The 21,335-nt window shown below is 43.1% G+C and overlaps 2 protein-coding genes across 2 annotated transcripts; both read right to left on the bottom strand.

Annotated features, from left to right (window-relative positions):
- Positions 1-2,939: 2,939 nt before the first annotated feature.
- LOC109476665 (hydroxyacid oxidase 1-like) lies at positions 2,940-10,021 on the bottom strand. The gene is made up of 8 exons (XM_019777667.1): positions 9,821-10,021; positions 6,920-7,071; positions 6,349-6,598; positions 5,411-5,571; positions 4,819-4,910; positions 4,215-4,373; positions 3,822-3,891; positions 2,940-3,608 (listed from the first exon to the last, which is right to left on the bottom strand). Exons 1-8 carry the CDS (start codon positions 9,964-9,966, stop codon positions 3,511-3,513), a joined length of 1,128 nt encoding a protein of 375 aa, XP_019633226.1. The 5' UTR covers positions 9,967-10,021; the 3' UTR covers positions 2,940-3,510.
- Positions 10,022-11,022: 1,001 nt separating this feature from the next.
- On the bottom strand, positions 11,023-18,676 carry LOC109476666 (hydroxyacid oxidase 1-like). Its single transcript, XM_019777668.1, has 8 exons — positions 18,513-18,676; positions 17,186-17,337; positions 16,637-16,886; positions 15,978-16,138; positions 14,374-14,465; positions 13,746-13,904; positions 13,358-13,427; positions 11,023-11,905 (listed from the first exon to the last, which is right to left on the bottom strand). The coding sequence occupies exons 1-8, from the start codon at positions 18,656-18,658 to the stop codon at positions 11,808-11,810; spliced, it is 1,128 nt and encodes a 375-aa protein (XP_019633227.1). The 5' UTR covers positions 18,659-18,676; the 3' UTR covers positions 11,023-11,807.
- Positions 18,677-21,335: the final 2,659 nt, after the last annotated feature.

Here is a 21,335-nt window from a genome sequence, read left to right as displayed (position 1 = left end):
CAGTTTCCTCGTTGTAACAAGTCTATTTGAACACATAGTGTTCTTACAGTTTCGTCGTTGTAACAAGTCCATGTGAACACATACATTGTTTTTACACTTTCCCCTTTGTAACAAGTCCATGTGAACACATACGTTGTTCTTACACTTTCCCCCTTGTAACAAGTCCATGTGAACACATACATTGTTCTTACACTTTCCCCTTTGTAACAAGTCCATGTGAACACATACGTTGTTCTTACACTTTCCCCTTTGTAACAAGTCCATGTGAACACATACATTGTTCTTACACTTTCCCCTTTGTAACAAGTCCATGTGAACACATACGTTGTTCTTACACTTTCCCCTTTGTAACAGGTCCATGTGAACACATACATTGTTCTTACACTTTCCCCCTTGTAACAAGTCCATGTGAACACATACATTGTTCTTACACTTTCCCCCTTGTAACAAGTCCATGTGAACAACACTGGGTCAAAGGTATCTTGTAGACGATGTCGGCCCTCATCACGATTGAGTGTTTTTTATGTCTGTTAATTATCATCTCGAATGTATCATACTATTCTTATCTTGACGCATGGTTTTAGCTATTGTATGTTAATTGCTATGATAACTCAGTAATAAGTCTGTATTGATAATATGCATTATTATTTTATTTACGTAATTAATGTGTTAAATAAGACTCAATCCATATAATTCTTTTTAGATGTCCGTAATCAGTTGTGAATAATGTAGTATCATTACGATTCAGTGTGCGGGTCATAGTGCGCACTGCGAGACTGTAAATGTTTTTAATGAACCTTGAACATGAAGTTTATTGCATATATAGTCATGCCCCAGTAGGGTTAAATGCACTACTTGAGTTACGAATAAGGATTAGGAAAACTATGCTATTTCTTTCTATACCTAAACTGTATATGTTTCTTTTCTCTTCTTGAGACATTTGTATGCGAATTTACAGAGTTTTTCTAATACATCATAGTTATCTAAAGACATCATATGTAGGAACATGTCATCCTTTTTTAGAGGTAACTTTTATATATTTTTGTTCTAACTGTATTTCATAAACTAAGGTGTTACATAAATCACTGTACAGTGGACACTCTACAATAAAGTGGACTTCGCTTTCTATTCTATTTATATCGCAAAATGTACATGAATGAGAAATAAACCAATCACTACTACCGCTGCAGGTGGTCGCCCGGCGGTACTTACACCAGCAGATGGCAGCGGCGGTGCTATTTTCCGTCTCGTAAACGGTCGATGCCATTTGAAACGGTCGATGCCATTTAACTGAATGGTCAATGTCATATCCGTGCGTCCAAAAACGACTAAAAAGTAATATATACTATGATGATACTATGAAAAGCAATATTCTAATTGCAAATATAAGGGAGGGTTATGTAGAATTGTAAATATTAGTAAAAAAAAAGCACAAGCTCGGATTCGAACCCGGGTCCGAAAGTGTAACTCCAAAACCCTCACCCTAATTTATACCCTAACCGCTACGCCACGAAACATCACGGTGTGGATGGACCGTGCTGATACACTTAAAGTGATATGGCATCGACCGTTTCCAATGGCACCGACCGTTTACGAGACGGAAAATAGCAGCGGCGGTTCACGGTGGTCCGGCTCACGAAGTCGTTGCCATCGAGCAGCCGCCACCCTACCCGGGCCTGCACAAGGACAGCGTCAATGTGGCGCCCGCCGGTGTCCCTGTAGTTAGTCCCACTGTCGTCCCAACCACTGGGCACACCAATGTGGTTTAAAGTTTCAAATTTATAGCATGTATCTGTATCTGTATCGGTATAGCTGGTATAACCGCCCTTCGGCGTAACACACCAGCTTCTGTTATCTGTATAGCCGGTATAACCGCCCTTCGGCGTAACACACCAGCTTCTGTATCTGTATAGCCGGTATAACCGCCCTTCCAAGTAACACACCAGCTTCTGTATCTGTATCTCTCTCTCTCTCTTCCGAAGATTTCAGGGGGCCCTTCCCACTCCTGCTGCAAGCTCGCCGGTGGTTGACAAGGCCGATACGTGACAGGCATACTGTATCTGTATCTGATAAGCCGGTATAACCGTCAGTCGGTGTAACAAACCAGCTTCTGTATCTGTATAGCCGGTATAACCGCCCTTCGGCGTAACACACCAGCTTCTGTATCTGTATAGCCGGTATAACCGCCCTTCGGCGTAACACACCAGCTTCTGTATCTGTACATGTATGTATAGCCGGTATAACAAGGACAGGTGTATAACTCTGATATTTGAAGGCATGACTGTTTCTTGTTCATGTAACATACTGAGACTAGAAAGCCAGTATATACAGCAGGTATATGAAAGAGGCAGCCCTAGTTGACATGGCTTTTATCATTCTAGTCTTGCTTACGCTGTATAAAGGCAAGGACAAAGGTAACTCGGTAGTGAAAACTGCCCGGTGTAACTGCCCGGTGTAACTGCCCGGTGTAACTGCCCGGTGTAACTGCCCGGTGTAACTGCCCGATGACACAAGCATAAAAGATACTAATATTGTGCCTGGCATCGAGAGTGTGTAACAGCGATTGAGGGTAGTCACCCACCATTGAAGGAAAATACTCTTGAAAATTCATGTTTTGGAGAGATAAACATACAGACAGGGGTAGCTCCAAGTTGCCTGAAGGTGGACCGTCGGAGCAAGGGCTAATGTATTGTCGGTTAATATACGTCATAATATGTTGATTTGTTTTATCCCTCGTGAATCAAACCTTACTTTGGGCTGTATTAATTCTAAAATGACTTCTTAACAGACAGAATTCAATCGTTTACATTCAAAGTCAAAGAGTAACAACATGAATCAGATCAAATGATCAGACCGCTTGTAAGAACACAGTAAAAGTCCTCAAGAAAAAAACAAAAGGAGGTCAGTATGAGGCCATACCACAGAATTTTCAATGTCTGTCTAAGTTGTTTTTTTTCAGGTACCGTCTCATCCCTCGTAACCTCCGTGACGTGTCCATCCGGGACACCACAGTAACCGTTCTGGGTACGAGGTTAGATTTCCCGGTAGCCATTGCGCCAACAGCCATGCAGCGGTTGGCTCATTCTGACGCGGAGTTGGCAACCGCCAATGGTTTGTGACGTCATTTTCTTTCCAATGGTATTTTCGTCGTTACGTTTAAGGTTATTATTCTCAGTTTGTTTATTGGGATACCCTTGAGCTCTAGCCCATTAAGGGGATAATCTTCCAGGGCTCCTACATACAGGTACAGAAACAGAAATTCAGACTCACATTTATCTGGGTACAGAAGTATTGCTTTTGGTAGTGAGTTTGTGTGTCTGTTTGTATAATTTCTTTGGTTGCGTGGTAGGTGGGATTTATAGATGATTAATAGGGAGCTCAAATTAAACCTGAAGGTGACCCAGCATGTGCCGGGTGGGAGTAAGTGATCCGCTTTGCAATTGCAATAGAATCGTTATACTTTATACATATTGTCTCCACATATATGTGAGTGTGATTTGGTCTTGTGGCTCAATATTTAGACATCGGTACTGCTTTGCGGGTTGGTACGCCGTAATACGACTGGTGCACGACAAGAGATGGCTGGATGTCGGATATCTTGGCACAGCCTGAAAACACGAAATGATAAATGTTCTAAAACTGCGTCAAAAAGTAGCAATGAGATAATATGTGGTAATTTATTAAGATACATTAAGAAAGGAATAAGTTCAAATCGACAAGACATTGATACAGCTGTGTGAAGTACATATGGACCAGTCTTACTTAGCCTTCTGGTACGGACTGACTATCCACACATATCTGCCATAGCCATTCGTACGTACCTGCCCTGGCCATAGCCAAACTGAGTTCATCTCTCAGAATCTGTAGAATCTGTTGGACTCCTTCTGCACCCTATTGAGAAAAAAACGAATTTAACACTGAAACAATAAATCGAGATTTAAAGCCGTCTGGAAAGTATACAATCCATTGTCCACTGAGAGGGGGGTGGTGGTAACTGTGAGGAATGGTACCCAGCTACGGTCCAACTGTTCTATGGTCACCCTGATCATGGGAGCCAACCGGGAGGTATTTACGTTGTGTGCCAGCCCCCAGAGTGCGGGCTTGCCGACACACACCTGGCTCCCAGCGCGTCCGTACCAGTCCGGACACCTCCGTCCACACCTTATACTCATGCCGTTTATAGTAACTATTGACTAACAGTGACCACTACTTACGTTGTGTGCCAGTCCCCAGAGTGCGGGCCTGCCGATGAACACACACCTGGCTCCCAGCGCCAAGGCCTTCAGCACGTCCGTCCCAGTCCGGACACCTCCGTCCAGGTAAACCTCCGCCTTACCGCCAACCGCACGGACGATGTCCGGTAGAACGTCAATCTGTAGAAATGTTTCAAGTTCAACCTTTTTTCCAACACAATGGCTGTCGCAGTTAGACTTGTGTCACGTGGCTTCTCTGAAGTGTGATGGTCAAAGGTATCTGGTAAACGACTGGGTCGGTCTATCGAAGAAGACCAGAGTGACTGGTCGAAAGCTGTAGGTAAGAACATATTTATCCCACATTTCTGACACTAATGCTTAGCACAAAAAACAACACACACAATGCACATTCATTTTGTGGCACCACCACAAAGCACCAGAATGTAAACACACATGGCTTACAACTGTGTTTCCAACTTCTAAACACTCGTATTTTGGCACCTACACTTCTTGAATGGCATTTATTTGCATTAGACTAGGGTTCATTCAACTCACTTTGTGAAGAAATGAACAGAGAATTGACTTTGCAAAAGCCTGATGTTACATAATGTTTATCCTCACGTACAGTTGCCGGCACGCCGTCCAGCTCCCTCCCGCCGTGGTTAGACACGCAGATCCCGTTTGCTCCGCATGCCACGGCCATCTTGGCGTCCTCGACTGCATGACAGTTACAAAACACCCATAAGATATGGGACAGCAAAACTTCGTAAAATGAGAAACATCTCTGCAAGCAGTGAGCGCCACCAAATGTAAAAGTGATTGATGACTTTCTGACTCTATAGGGAAGACTGAACATAATCACATTCATCACAACTTTAGACATATAGACAAATACACACACACACACAAACAAACAAAAACAACACCTCCAGTCATTTCTTAGACATACGTGTGCCATTTGTTCAACCTTCATGACCACGTAGATGTCATAGTGGAGGCAACTTTTTTTTATTCACACGCTCGTATCAGTTTTGGGGTTCGTGCGATCTAGTGAATTGAAAAGTGTATTTCGTCTTCCAAAGCTTTTGAACTACATTCACTTACAAATTCTTTCTCATACGGATAATCCTCTATACCGGCTTCTTTCTATTTCCAGAGGATGCATGGGCACTATCTCTCTAATATCTCGTCATGTACAAGGTACTGTTTCCTTCTACCTGACAGAATGCCCTTCAGGACAACAGGCAGGCTGGTGTTGTCTCTGATCCACTGCACGTCTTCCCACGTCGCCGGTTGCTTCAGTGCAGCATTCATATACTCTCGGTACCCCGCACTACCTGGAGCATGGGGCGGCTCTTCGTCGAAAATGTTAGGAAGTCTAGTAAAACAAAAAGACAAGGAAGTTATATACTAGTAGCGTAGCTTTGTTATGGATAATTCTTGCTATCCAATACAACTTGGGACACACTGGTTCAATTTTATGGTTGACAGCCGCGCGTGCATTGATTTTCGCCTGTTCTAAAAAAAATCACCTCCACCGTAGTCCATGGTAGCCAGGGACAGTTGGACGCCGGTGGAAGGCAGCACCTAAGCTTCCGACTTGAATCATACATGTAAATGCCGAAAAAGGCCAGCATGTACGTGCCGACTCGTTAACGTCGTCCCAAGAGTGCTTTCAGTCAATCTGCGCCCGTATACGACGGTCTTGCAAATGCGATTTTTACAGCACAATCACTTTTATTGCCGACTGGAAAGTAAAAGCAAAATATTTTTTTCCCATAATTTCCAACATGTAATCAAAAGACGTGGTGACGGCACACTCAAGCAAAATCTCATGCAACAGTGTGAGCCTTAAGGCGCGGTCACATTTCCCAACCCGGGGCCCGGCCGGACAGTCGTTTGGAACGAAAATTATGAAATGAGACAGCAAAACACAAAAAAAGTTTTAGAAAATTAACCTTGAGCACTATTTGTGTATACTCTTTGTACAAATTGTTTCTTTTTCGTTCACGCAAACAACCCGGCCGGGCCCCGGCTTGGAAATGTGACCGTGGCCTTACTAGTATGTCATTGATGTATGTGCTATAAGACATCTTTGAAAACACATTCTGTTGTCATTCTTTATTTTTTTTCAAAAAATTGAAACGTATATTACCTAATACGAACAGGAATAGTCACAGGCCTTGTGTCAATTTGAAACGGGAGCAAAGGCTGGTCCACTGTGAGGAATATGGCGGTGTACCCCGCGCGTTCTGCCCGAGCCAACAGGCGCTTCATGTGACCACGGTCTTTGAAGAACAGCATGTAGAACCAGCGGATCCCGGGAGGGGTCGCTTCAGCCACCTCCTCTAGGGAGTGGTTAGCCCAGGAACTCAGCACCATCCCTGTGTTCATGGCAGCGGCGCCTGGAGAGAAACCAACGTTTTTAATCCGTCATAATGAGGAAAATATTAGCCTCCACCAGGCCTTCCAAATGGGTTGTGGATTGTAGACGTCGAAAAAAAAGTAGGGTAAATATTTGGTCAGAAGAGTTAGCCCGCGTTGAGTGATGTCTCTCTTTACGTCTCCCTCGATCTACATATAGTGGCGTTAATTTTTTCGGGAAGCGACGCGAGTAATGCCGCGTAGGGACGGTTTTGCAACCGCATAAGTTGCGTCGCTCCCCCCAAAAAATTAAGACTGCCACCTCAGAAGTCAGCAAAGGAGGCTACTTTAATATACCCTACCTTTAGCGGTTGCCAATTCCGCGTCAGGATGAGCCAATAGGTGCATGGCAGTTGGCCCAATGGCTACTGGGATATCCATCCGGGTCCCTAGTACCGTTACGGAGGTGTCCCGGATGGACACGTCGCGGAGGTTCCGTGGGACGAGGCGGTATCTGAACGACACCAACAAACAAACAAATAAACAAACAAAATATAGGGTCTCAGACGAACGGAAATACACAGAGCCTGCAAGTGTACAATAGCCAGTTGTGTTGTTCTCAGCACTTGTTACCCAGTGAGAAACCCGCGACTTCTGAACATTTGCCCTAGTAATAGGTCAGCTGCCCACTACTTACTTAGATGTACATGTTTGTGATATTTTTACCTCCATGAAATGTGTCATGGAGGTTATATTTTCAGTTGCGTTTATCTGTCCGTCTGTTAGTCAACAAGATAACTCAAGAACGCCTGGATGGATTGGTTTCATACTTGGTGTGTTGGTAGGGTGTGACGAAAACTGGAAATGATAAGATTTTGGTCCCCCTAGTGGCTTCCCTTGGTACTGCAGCGCAACTTCCGGTTTTGATATCTCGCGATCTGGACATGCTAGGGTCATGAAATTTTGATGGAAGGTAGCTCTCGTGCTTCGAAAGAAGTCATATGAGTTTGGGCCCCCTAGCGGCTTGTTCTGGAACTGCAGGGCACTTTCTGGCGAAATGTTTAAAAGCCAATAAGTCCAGACAGGAACAACACATTTTCATTATTTTTGGTGTGTAGGTAGCTGAGAGAGAGATGTACATAATTAAATGCAAATTATGCAAATGAGGACCTTTTTGCATAATTAATGAGGAAATTCTATAATTACGGTGTTTTACATTATCTCGCGATCTGGACATGCTAGGGTCATGAAGTTTTGATGGAAGGTAGCTCTCGTGCTTGGAAAGAAGTCATATGAGTTTGGGCCCCCTAGCGGCTTGTTTATTTATTTATTTATTAAATTATGCAAATGAGGACTTTATTTGCATAATTAATGAGGAAATTCTATAATTACAGTGTTTTACATTATACTATGTAACCTATGGCAGGCAAATGATGACCTAATTTGCATAATTAATGCGAAAATTCTATGATTTCGTAATGGTGAATGATGAGAATGTCATACTTGGGACATCTGTAAGCTAATCAAAAGTTATCATGTTAATGCAGAGGTCATTTGAACAATTAAAGAAGAAATTTACATTTACATATCAAGATCATATTTCATGGAGGTATGAGATCTCGGAATTCTAGTTTCTTTTATTCCTTTGTTCTCCTATTTTTTTAAATTTGCAGTTGATTCAGACAATAAAATTCCCATCAGAATATATGAATTTAGCTCCAAAGTCCAAACTTGAATCCTGGTCATTCTTTTAATGTAGTAAGTTGAATCAACCCATATCTGTCAGGCAAAAACGCCATGTCACTGACGGAAAGCACGTTAATTCTTTTGGCAACACAAACCATCTCAGGTAGCTTGTTATTGAAATGTTGACAAAAATTTGCTCACTAAAGTGGGACCACTATATGAATTTGCCATTGGAATCTATGGTGAGTTCAATCCTCGTTCGAGGTGCCTCACCAGACACTTGGTGAAACCACTAAAACATGCACTTATATAATTAAACTTCAAACACATTTCCCTTATTCCAAACCTCAAGTCTCTGACAAATTGACGTTTAACCCTACCTAGACCGGGGGGGGGGGCTAAAAGTGCCCGCGGCAACTTTGATGTCACCTAGCGTCTGAACGGCTAGCCGTAGAACGGCCAAACTTGGTGACTTTTCCTAGAATATTGTTGGCAACAATTCTCTATCAATGGAATAAGATAAAAAAATTTTGTGTTGCCATGGCAACGGGTTTCTGACAGGCATTTTTTTGCTAAATTTAGTACTTTTTGTTTCAACAATAGAATTTTATGGGTTTTATGTCAAGTTACTCATGGTTTCTAATATTAATAACATCCCATATAATTTTATGTAAATTTTATCATTAAATATGCATAATTTATGCTAATTTGCTCATTGGCCAAAATCCAAGATGGCGGACCATATCATTAGAACAGGTATATACAGGCTATTTTTATTAAAATTTCATCAATACTTCCATTTCTTTTTACAAAAAAGGTTTAAATGAAGGTCTTTAGTATGTTTACGATGTATTTTAGGCTTTATCATGAAAAAAAACTATTTTTGAAAATTCAAGATTGATGATCCAAGATGGCGGATATCTTAAATATGCATGACGCCATTTTATGACGTCACCGGTGTTGCTATGGGCAACATAAGACTTAGTACACCATAATATTCTGTCATAAACACTTTTGGTACAGTTATGTTGAATACCATTTAGTTTTCAGGGAAAAACCTATTTAGACGGTTTTGGCCAATAAAATCACATTAATGACGGCATANGAGGTCAAAAGAGCCCCCCCCCCGGTCCCCCCATGTCAAAAAAAGCCCGGTCTAGGTAGGGTTAATATGTCAATCTCACAAATCCGCTGCTGTCATGTTTCTTTTGGAAGAAAGAAGTGGAAAGTCAACTCGGGTGTTTTAAAGAGCCACACCCAAAATCTTGGAATGACACCAGGATTTCACCCCCTGTCCAAGTGGGTCAGTCCATCCGGTGAAGAAATACTCAGGCATCAATAAGAGGGAAAGTCATACCAAATGTCGGGCAGATTGTTCTGTCCTTCTTATTAACTGGGTATTTCTGTGCAAATCTTGCACAGGACAAACGATTCTTTGGAAAATATGATTGTCCACTAATAAATCGTACAAAGTGCCCTTTCTGGCTGCGTCCTCAGCCTTTTATGTGACACTGAACCCAGGACCCTCCCATCTGGTAGTAATCATGAACCGGTGAAGTGTACAGCGAACTCCTTACCGTTTGAAGGCCTCAATGTTATCTCTGTACGTTTGTCCGTCCTCAGGACGACTGTAGTACCCCCAGGCAAACTCCGACAACTTCTCGCGCGCAGACTGCTCTATGTCTACGAGGGTGGGGAGAGGAGTTCGGGGAGGCCTGTCCATCGTTGTCTTTACTTGTCAGGACCCTGACTCGGAATTAGTTACGGTGAACAGGGCGGCTTCATGACTACGTGCGGCGGGCTTCCGATAGTTCCTGCCCCGGGAGTTGATGTTCAAGGTCGTCGGTCATGTTGTTCTTCCGGGTCACACGCTGATATTTTCTAAAAACACTAGCCAAACCATTTAGAGTCCTTCTACTACGTAGGTAGGTAGGTTGATGACCATGTTGAGGAAAAACACACACTCCCGGCTGATACACAGAGGGGATGTGATCATGTTCCCTAAAGATGAATTTCATTGATAGCCCCCTTTGGAGTTGAGAGCTAAGGCCAATCAAATCAACATGGCCTAACTATGAGTAGGGCAAGCCATTATATTACATATGACGTTGTCCAGCAATTGAACCTATTGTTGACTTTCGGGGTCATCCAAATAGAGGGCACTGAGAAGAAACACCACCGGCATAACGTGCCACAAACCCCTGTTGAATTTAGACTTGCTTCTGCTGCTGTATCCTTGACAAAAAAATCTATCATGGCGGAAGGGCTGAGTTCTGAGCTAACGTGTCTTGGACTTTGAGAAGGAAGCACACAAGAAACTTTTTGACTTCGCCTGGCGATTCTTCAGCAGACAGAGAGGCGCATGACGGTCTTATCATGACAATTCGTCGGACGCTTTCAAACAGTAAGTGGAGAGACAATATCGTGAATATCATTACTTCCGAAGTCTACCTGAGAAACGGTACATTCCATTCTTCCGTGTGACCACATGCCCTGGCATCGAGAGTGTGTAACAGTGATTGAGGGCAGTCACCCACCATTAAAGGAAAATATTCTCGTAAATACATGTTTTGGTATAAACAGGAAGAGCTAAACACACTTGTACAGGCAGAGGGAGTTTCAAGTTGCCTGAAGGTGGACCGTCGGTGCGAGGCAGGGCTGATGTATTGCCAGTTAATGTACATCGTAATACGTTCATTTGTTTTATCCCTCGTGATTAAAACCTTACTTTGGGTCGTATTGTCTAAAATGAATTGATAACAAACAGAATTCAATCGTTAACATTCAAAGTCAAAGAGTAACAACATGAATCAGATCTAGATGATCAAACCGCTGGAAATAACACAGTAAAAGTTCAAGAAAAACAGGAGGTTACTAGTATACAACAGAACTTGCACTGTCTGTATACTCTATATATTGTGTCGTATTGCAATTAGTCTTGGGCATGAATTTGCAAATTAACTTCAAACTTTTATAAAAGGTTTTTTTTTTCAGGTACCGTCTCATCCCTCGTAACCTCCGTGACGTGTCCATCCGGGACACCACAGTAACCGTTCTGGGTACGAGGTTAGATTTCCCGGTAGCCATTGCGCCAACAGCCATGCAGCGGTTGGCTCATTCTGACGCGGAGTTGGCAACCGCCAATGGTTTGTGACGTCATTTTCTTTCCAACGGTATTTTCATTGTTACGTTTAAGGTTATTATTCTCAATTTCAGTTTATTGGGATGCCATTTAGCCCCTTATCTTCCAAGGCTGGTACACCAATTACGGATACAGAATCAGCAGGCTAGAATCAGACATGTACAATCACAATGCATTATCTGGGTACAGAAGTATGGTTTTCAGTGGCCGAGCTGTGGGTTTGTGTGTCTGTTTGTATAATTTCTTTGGTTGCGTGGTAGGTGGGATTTATAGATGATTAATAGGGAGCTCAAATTAAACCTGAAGGTGACCCAGCATGTACCGGGTGCGGGAGTAAGTGATCCGCAATTGCAATAGAATCGTTATACTTTATAAACATATATTGTCTCCACATATATGTGAGTGTGATTTGGTCTTGTGGCTCAATATTTAGACATCGGTACTGCTTTGAGGGTTGGTACGCCGTAATACGACTGGTGCACGACAAGAGATGGCTGGATGTCGGACATCTTGGCACAGCCTGAAAACACGAAATGATAAATGTTCTAAAACTGCGTCAAAAAGTAGCAATGAGATAATATGTGGTAATTTATTAACCACTAACATTAAGAAAGGAATGAGTTCAAATCGACAAGACATTGATACAGCTGTGTGAAGTACATATGGACCAGTCTGATGTGAGCCTCTGAGCCTTATAGCTTAGAAGCTACCGTGATAGTTGAGTGGTTCAGACAAAGGAGTCAGTCAAAGTTCCATTTCGACGATTTATTCTCCTGAATCCAACGTAACGATTCCCGGTGGCCGAACAACACAGAACGGCACGTGGCGGGGCTTCTCCCGAAGAGCAAGCCTTCGGTCTGGATCCCGAGTATTCTGAGTGTTCTGAGTATTCTCTGGAATCGAAAGTCTTCTGTGTATTCTGTCTTTTGGATGACTGTCTCTCGAATTTATCCTCTAAGTTCTGGTTCACGCCCATGGTCAAATTAGGCGCAACTTGTCAAAAATAGAGAAATCTGATTGGAAGCCGAAAATGAGTAAGTTGTAGACTTCATTCATCAAATACAGGAAGCCTGCTTGACGTTCGCCCGTCAATTCGTCTGAGCGACCGGCGATTTGATTAATTTCTCATCTATCTTGCTGAATCTGAGTGACCTTTGGGGTCACTCCCCGAAGTTCAATGAAGTTCACGTGAGTTCAATGACTCGTCGAAACATCTAGATATCAATTTGATTAAAGGGATCGTAACAGGTCTGCCGTTCAGTGTTGCTATGCCACGGTGAGGGAATTCCATAAAACAATCGATTATATAATCAAAATACATAAAAACAGTCAGTTGTATAACGGTCTGTGTACACTTCCGTCACCAATCTTCTATACAAAGCTATGTGTGGTTTACAGTGATCAGGCCGGCAGCCGACCGCACTAGAGTGTTCATTTCCTAGTTCTAAATCACAAACGTGCTCGGCTGCTGCCCTCTCAACCACAATGGCAGTGATTCAGGATGCCGACCGTCGGCACCAGCGTCATACATGTATCAATTTACGGCGGCATCCGCGTTGGCGCGCCTTACATTCTGCTCTTTACTGAATAAATCCGTACGAGAGAAAAAGTATATAGTCAACATTAAAAACACTACAATAGTCAACTCAGCTATTCAGTTACTACTTAAACAAAGACAACAACAAGTCTTACACTATATCTTGTAGATTGAGTCATGACCACTAATCGGCCTTGGCCGGACGTGACAGATATCGCATTCCGCCGGGCGCGGTGCCAAGTCCCTCCAGCTTGGGGGTGACGTAGCCCCCGGGCCAAAGTAAGGCAAAACAGCCCTGGGCCAAACTAATTCAACATCATACGGCGGGAAACACGGGCCGGGATAAGTTAAACGGGTGATCCCCGTTTACACTTACTTAGCCTTCTGGTACGGACTGACTATCCACACATATCTGCCATAGCCATTCGTACGTACCTGCCCTGGCCATGGCCAAACTGAGTTCATCTCTCAGAATCTGTAGAACCTGTTGGACTCCTTCTGCACCCTATTGAGAAAAACGGAATTTAACACTGAAACAAGAAGTCGAGAGCGAAGTATGCAATCCATATTGTCCCGTGAGAGAGCGGTGGACGGTAACTATGAGGTGAGTTGAATCATATTGTCTACGGTCCAGTTGTTCTATGGTCACCCTGATCATGGGAGCCAACCGAGAGGTACTTACGTTATACGCCAGCCCCCAGAGTGCGGGCTTGCCGACACACACCTGGCTCCCAGCACGTCCGTCCCAGTCCGGACACCTCCGTCCACACCTTATACTCATGCCGTTTATAGTAACTATTGACTAACAGTGACCACTACTTACGTTGTGTGCCAGTCCCCAGAGTGCGGGCCTGCCGATGAACACACACCTGGCTCCCAGCGTCAAGGCCTTCAGCACGTCCGTCCCAGTCCGGACACCTCCGTCCATGTAAACCTCCGCCTTACCACCAACCGCACGGACGATGTCCGGTAGAACGTCAATCTGTAGAAATGTTTCAAGTTAAAACTTTTCTTCCAACACAAAGAAATCTTTCACTTAGAGCTTTCGACCAGTCACTCTGTTCTTCTTCAATAGACTGACACAGTGATACTTGTACATGTGTCACGTGGCTTCTCTGAAGTGTGGCGTCAACACTGGGTTAAAGGAATCTGGTAAACGACGTTTCACTGGGTTAGTCTATTGAAGAAGACCAGAGTGACTGATCGAAGGCTGTAGGTAAGAACATGTTTATGCAATTATCCCACATTTCTGACACTAATGTTTAGCACAAAAAACAGCACACACGCGGAACATTCATAAGGAGTCATATTTTTAGCACCTACATGTACACTTCCTGAATGGCACTTTAACTTGCAATGGAGTAGGGTTGATTCAACTTACTTTGTAAAGAAATGACCAGCAAATTGACTTTGAAACAGCCTAATGTTACATAAGATTTATCATCACGTACAGTTGCCGGAACGCCGTCCAGCTGCCTCCCGCCGTGGTTAGACACACAGATCCCGTTCGCTCCATGTGCCACGGCCATCTTGGCGTCCTCGACTGCATGACAGTTACAAAACACCCATCAGATATGGGATAATAAAACTTGATAAAACTAGAAAGGCCAATATTTTGCTTTGGAGCAAATACAGCGATGGGTTCACCACATTTTACGACATGGCAGGGAAAGAATGAGAAACACAAGGGAAAACAATGATTTACATTGATATAACTATAATATGAAGTAACATACAACTAAAACAACAGTTGGATAGCTATTCCCTACTTTATTGGTTAGGATTTTTAATTGCATAATGCAAACTGTTGATTTTCAAAATAAAAAAAAAACGTTCATGCCCCGCATTCCGATGCTGGAGCAGAAAAGCTTGAAATACCTACCAAAACACTTGAATAAAGACATACTGTCAGTATGGAAATGCTCTGTGCAGGTGTTAATCAAGTTAAATTTAATCCCAACAGCCAATCAGCAAGAAGTATAGAGGAAAGCTGCATGCCTATTGGTTGATGCCCTGCATTCCATTGTGATGACTCATGCCCAGACGTGGTAAACACGGCACACTAACACAGTAATACATTTGCTATAACACAGCCAAAAAACTCAAATAAAGCCATTCTAAAAGCCTGTATCACAAAAATTTAAAAAAAGCCTAGGGGTATTTGCCCACTGTACCTCCATACCAAATTTCAGGACCTTAGGCCCTAAAATGAAGAAGCTGAATCCATTTAAAGATATGACAGGAGGAGAAGGAGGAGAAGAAGAAGAAACATCAGAACTAGAAAGGCCGACATTTGCTTGAGAGCAAATGCAGCAGATGACTTCACCACATCCCCCATACCGAAAATGGATCTATCCTACGATGGCTGCCAATAGTCTACACCCCCATGCAGCAATGGAACCTTCCAATGCCGGAAATAGCCAAAAAGCCCTATTTTACATAACTTTAAAGTGGTGTGTGTCAAAATCGTGAATGACATTCTTTGGACATGTGTCCAAGGTATCCCCATACCAAATTTCAGGTCATTCGGATTTAATATTAGGGCACAGGAGCCAAACATGTACATTTTTGGTCCGAAAATAGCCAAAAAGCCTTATTTTTCCCAATTATAAAGTGGTGTATGTCAAAAGCTTGAATGAATTTTTGTAGACATATGTCCAAGGTATCCCCATACCAAATTTCAGGTCATTTGGTTTTAGTACCTGGGAACCAGATCTCAAAATGTATATTTTTTGCCTGAAAATGGCCAAAAAACCCAAATAAAACAATTTTTCAAAAAAATGAAAAAAACGCGTCAGGGTATTTGCCCACTCTACCTTCATGCCAAATTTCGTGTTATTTGGCCTGAAAATGGCAGAGATGAATCCATTTAAAGAAATGGCAGGAGAAGGAGGAGGAGGAGAAGAAACATGAGGGAACACAATATGTCTTCACCACTTTGTGGTGAAGCCATAAAAAGCAATATGGGTTCACCACCACTTCGTGGTGTGGTGAACCCATAATAAGAAACATCTGTGCCAGCAGTGAGTATATACAAAAAACTGTTTCCTTCTACCTGACAGAATGCCCTTCAGGACAACAGGCAGGCGGGTGTTGTCTCTGATCCACTGCACGTCTTCCCACGTCGCCGGTTGCTTCAGTGCAGCATTCATATACTCTCGGTACCCCGCACTACCTGGAGCATGGGGCGGCTCTTCGTCGAAAATGTTAGGAAGCCTAGTAAAACAAAACGACAAAGAAATGTAGCTTTCTCATGGGCCACACTGATTTAGTTTTATGACAACCGCGCGCTCATTGATTTTCGCCTGTTTTAAAAAATCACCTCCACGAAGGCTCTGGTCTGAGTGCCACACACCCCCCCACCCCCCCGTAATTAGCGACAGTCGGGAGCTGGCGGTAACTACGAAGGGCGGCACCCAGGCTGCCGACACTGCACGGAACTCAAGAACTCAGTACAGTGCCGCAAAAAGGCCAGCATGTGCCGGCTTGTCGTAAAAGTCGCTATGTACTACTGCAAATTCACAATACCAGCTTTGTGTTCCTGTGACGAACACACAACACAATCACGTTTAGCACCGACTGAAAAGTAAAAGCAAAATCTCATGCTGCAGTGGGACTTACATGTACACACCTGCTTGATGTATGTGCTATAAGACGTCTTTGAAAGCACCTTTTGCTATTGTTATTTTTTGTAATAAATGAAACGTATATTACCTAATAGGAACAGGAGAAGTCACAGGCCTTTTGTCAATTTGAAACCGGAGAAAAGGCTGGTCCACTGTGAGGAATATGGCGGTGTACCCCGCGCGTTCTGTCCGAGCCAACAGGCGCTTCATGTGACCACGGTCTTTGTAGAACAGCATGTAGAACCAGCGGATCCCGGGAGGGGTCGCCTCAGCCACCTCCTCTAGGGAGTGGTTAGCCCAGGAACTCAGCACCATCCCTGTGTTTATGGCGGCCGCGCCTGGAGAGAAACCGTTTTAGTCCGTCATAATCAGGAAAACATTAGCCTCCACCAGGCTTTCCGACGGGGTTGTGGATTGCAGACTTTGGAAAAAAGTAGGGTAAATATTTGGTCAGGAGAGTTAGCCCGCGAGTGAGTGATGTCTCGCTATACGTTGTATATCCTTCCTCACGGTGGCCAAAATCCACTGACAATTCTTGTGGTGGCTTGAAACAACTATTGATCTATAAAAATAATTTCTATTTCAAACCGTTATACAATAAGTTTGGATCACAAACAAGTTTATGATTATAACCTACCTTTGGCGGTTGCCAATTCCGCGTCAGCATGAGCCAATCGGTGATAAGCAGTTGGCCCAATGGCTATTGGGATATCCATCCGGGTCCCTAGTACCGTTACGGAGGTGTCCCGGATGGACACGTCACGGAGGTTCCGTGGGATGAGGCGGTATCTGAGCAGGGTGGAAGGACACCAAACAAATAAAAATAAACAAACAAAAATATAGGGTCTCAGACGAACGAAATCTCTGACACACAGGGCCTGCAAGTATACAAAAGTCTTTTTTCTCAGCACTTGTTACCCAGTTCGAAACCCGTGACTTCTGAATATTTGCCCTAGTAATAGGCCAGCTGCACACTACGTACTTAGAACTAGATGTTTGTGATATTTTTCTTATAGTTCTTTGTTCCCTATACCTCAAATTAAAATTTGCAGTTGCTTCGGACAGTAGAATTCCCACCAGAATATATGGAATTTGGCTTGAATCCTGTCCAATCTTTTAATGTAGTGAGTTGAATCAACCCTATCCCATACCATATCTGTTAGGCAAAACGTAGATGTCACTGACGGAAAGTACGTTGGTTCTTTTTATCATAGGCTGGTACTAGCTATTTATGGGCGGAACCAAAAACAAACATCTCAAGTAGCTTGTAATAGAAATTATTTCAAATGCTTCAAGTATGAAATGATGAAGCATGCCACACAACACAGTTCATACCTGAATGATGTCGAAAATGTGCTAATAATTAAAGTGGGGCCACTAAATAAACTTGCCAAGAATCTATGCTGAGTTCAGTTCAGTTCATCCTCGTCACGCGGTGCTCCTCTGGATGCCTCACCAGACACTTGGTGAAACCACTAAGACAAGCACTTTAACTTGAAACACATTTCCCTTATTCCAAACCTCACGTCTCTGACAAACTGACTTTGTCAACCTGACAAATCCACTGCTGTCAGGTTTCTTTAGATACAAGTGGTGGAATTTTAAAGGGCCACACCCAAAATCTTGAAATGACACCAGGATTTCACCCCCTGTCCAAGTGGGTCAGTCCATCCGGTGAAGACTGCACTCAGAGGTCATAACAGGCCCAGGGCACACATTTTGGGTAGATTCTGCTGTCCTTCTTACTAACTGGGCCGTTTTAGCAAAATTTGCACAGGACGATTATTTGAAAAATATGTCCACTAATAAATCGTATAAATTGCCCTTTCTGCGCATTAACTGGTTCCTCCCCTTACGTGACTCTGACTGTGACTCTGGACCCTCCCACCTGATTCTAATCATGAACCGGTGAAGTGCACAGCGAACTCCTGATTCTGCATAGCGAACACCCGGCCCCGGCTTACCGTTTGAAGGCCTCAATGTTATCTCTGTACGTTTGTCCGTCCGCAGGACGACTGTAGTATCCCCAGGCAAACTCCGACAACTTCTCGCGCGCAGACTTCTCTATGTCTACGAGGGTGGGGAGGGGAGTTCGGGGAGGCCTGTCCATCGTGGTCTTGACTTGGCAGGACCCCGACTCGGAGTTCCCGTGGCGGCTTCGCGACTATATGTATACGTGCTGTGGGCTTCCGATAGTTCCTGACTCTGAGGTTGATGTTCAAGTTTGTCATGTTGTACTTCCGGGTCACACAAGTAATATTTTTCTGGAAACACCAACAAGCCAAACCCTTTTACTAGTAGATAGATAGGTTGATGCTGAGGAAAAAACTACCCCCCCCCCGGGCTGGCTGATGGCGGAAGGGCTGAGTTCGGAGCTAGCATGTGTCTTGAACTTTGAGAAGGCAAGGCACGCAAGAAACTTTCTGACTTCGCCTGGCATTTCTTCAGCAGAGGGAGGGGCGCAGGACAAACTTATCATGACAATTTTGACGCTTTCAAACAGTAAGTGGAGAGACAATATCGTGAATATCATTACTTCCGAAGTCTACCTGAGAAACGGTACATTCCATTCGACATGTTCATATATGTAGTACTTATTCTAATCGAGACATCTAAATACAACCTGTTATGCCACATGGCATTGGAACTATTTTTGTTTGTTCAAGCAATGGGCCCCTTGGTGCAAGCTTATGTAGACACCAGTTTTGATTAATGATAACAAGAAAAATGCAACTTTAGGCCACACCAATTTATTTTCTTGGTTAACGGATTTTTGTAGAAAAAAAATGGAGCGGGCGGGCGAAAAAAAAATAAAAATAAAAATTTGATACTACCTGCCATACAGCCATGTACAAATGTAGTGTGAAATCCAGACTGCTTATTAAGTTACGAAAATACTGGGAAAGAAACAAAAGACAAGAGAGGATGTACTGTATTGTGTTTTATTTGCTATCCACACCATTGGGTTGATAATCTTTTTCGTACACGAGCAAAAATATTATGCAGAAAACAAGTTTTAGCATGTTAACAGTTACTTCCAAGTTCCACCATCATCATATGTACTCTAAAACATGACACGAATGTTAACTCTCACAAGCAATTTCATAGTCACAAACAACTTTAAAGGGGACAAAATTTATTCAATTTTACATGTACTGTACCTAGATTCTGCCTTGATCCAAAGTTCCAGCTTTCTCAAACAATTTAAGCTTCCGCCACAAATTTTGTCCGCCATATGCAGAACAAAAACAAATGACTGAGCCAACATGGTTCCAGAACATCGCATCTGATTGGTCAGAAAGTAAAACAATCCACGATTGGCTACTTTACGTCATGTGACTATGTGTGCAGGAGCGCCTCTAACGACATTGGTATCAACTGCAGCAATTTTATTGGGGTCTCCCTGTTCAGGGTATTACCGGCCTGTGGGGTCTAAACTATGACGTTTTTTATTACTCCGTGAAGGAGGTCAGGACCTCCGGACGGAGTGTTGTAATCGGCTGATTTTTCATGTTCGCAGTCAAAACACTGGGTTCTCTTTGTGTAATCGGCACGCAATTTTATACGCCATCTGCGGGCATGCCCGTGTTGATGCACGAATGTGTATTTTTGCCGTTGCTGCTTTCGCGGTCAATGTAATATCGCAGACGCACCCCTACAATTACGAGGCGAATTGGAATGGTCCAGAAAAACGCGTTGTTTGGAATAGCGGTGGGGTTCAAAAAAGTTCATGCAGATACGGGGTGGTTTTTATAAGTGGTTCCAGATGTTTTTGCCCATGGTTAAGAGATGCCAAGTTTTTTGGAAGATGTTCGCAGCCAAAACGCATTCTTCCGTACGTCGCATTTCTGTGTAATTTCGCATGTGGTGTTGCATTATGTCCAGGATGATGCACGTCTTTTTATTTTTACCGTAGCTGTTTTGATATTGGAGTAAATGCTTATTTTCGAAACATCCCCATTTCTTTGAAATGGTTTCGTCCGTTTATGCAACTGTTACTGCGCTAATGACGACCAGTCGCGCTGTCCTGATACACCGCGAATGTGCGAGTGTTCCCTGTAGACAGTCCCGGGAGTCATTTTTTTTGCACATTCCAGGAGCCAAACCAAAATACGTTCATGAACCGAGTCCAAAAAACCGAAACGTGAAAATCTGATGATCGGACCTGATGTACATTTCTCTTTCTATAGATTGTACACACAATACACACATCTTTAGATAATCTGGCCATGGCAGGTTAAAAAAAAAGTAACCCTGAATCATACTAGATTAGCGTAAATGCATGTTAATGCGTTCAAAACAAGAAAAAAATTGTTTCCGGGTATTAATCTCTTGAATCACGGCGCTGAATATTGACGCAAAAATATTTCGGGCATCGCGCGCCCTTCCCGCGTCACGTGTAGGCATCTCGCATCTCTGATTGGTTGTTGCGTCTTAAGATGACTGAGCCGACGCGCGTTTAAACAATTTTTCTTTGTTCGATTTATCACACTTCACAGAGAATTGTCGCCAATGGCTACTTCTTTTTGTTGCAATATATAATACTTCACGGAGAATTGTCGCCTATGGCTTCTTGTTTTTATTTTCATTCGGCAAAAAAAGCAAGCGGCGAATCCGTTAACCAAGGAAATAAATTGGTGTGGCCTTATGCAACAAAATTGGAAATGGTCAAATGATAACAAACAGTAAAAATGAGCAGAAAATACTCAATACTATTGATGACCTGATGCTGTTACCTGCACAATATATATATATATATATATATATATATATATATATATATGTCT

Source organism: Branchiostoma belcheri, unplaced genomic scaffold (assembly GCF_001625305.1).
Source record: "Branchiostoma belcheri isolate BF01 breed outbred unplaced genomic scaffold, Haploidv18h27 scaffold388, whole genome shotgun sequence".
Lineage (NCBI taxonomy): Eukaryota > Metazoa > Chordata > Leptocardii > Amphioxiformes > Branchiostomatidae > Branchiostoma > Branchiostoma belcheri.
The sequence above is the reverse complement of the archived record's forward strand: the minus strand, read 5'-3'. Positions and strand labels throughout refer to the sequence as shown.

Coding starts and splice junctions, on each gene's coding strand:
- LOC109476665 (XM_019777667.1), bottom strand. CDS start 9,966: ATGGACAGGCCTCCCCGAACTCCTCTCCCCACCCTCGTAGACATAGAG. Junction 7,072..9,820: donor AACATTGAGGCCTTCAAACG/GTAAGGAGTTCG, acceptor GGTGTCGTTCAG/ATACCGCCTCGTCCCACGGA. Junction 3,609..3,821: donor TTTGGCTATGGCCAGGGCAG/GTACGTACGAAT, acceptor TCGTGTTTTCAG/GCTGTGCCAAGATATCCGAC.
- LOC109476666 (XM_019777668.1), bottom strand. CDS start 18,658: ATGGACAGGCCTCCCCGAACTCCCCTCCCCACCCTCGTAGACATAGAG. Junction 13,428..13,745: donor TCTGGGGACTGGCACACAAC/GTAAGTAGTGGT, acceptor TTTTCTCAATAG/GGTGCAGAAGGAGTCCAACA. Junction 11,906..13,357: donor TTTGGCCATGGCCAGGGCAG/GTACGTACGAAT, acceptor TCGTGTTTTCAG/GCTGTGCCAAGATGTCCGAC.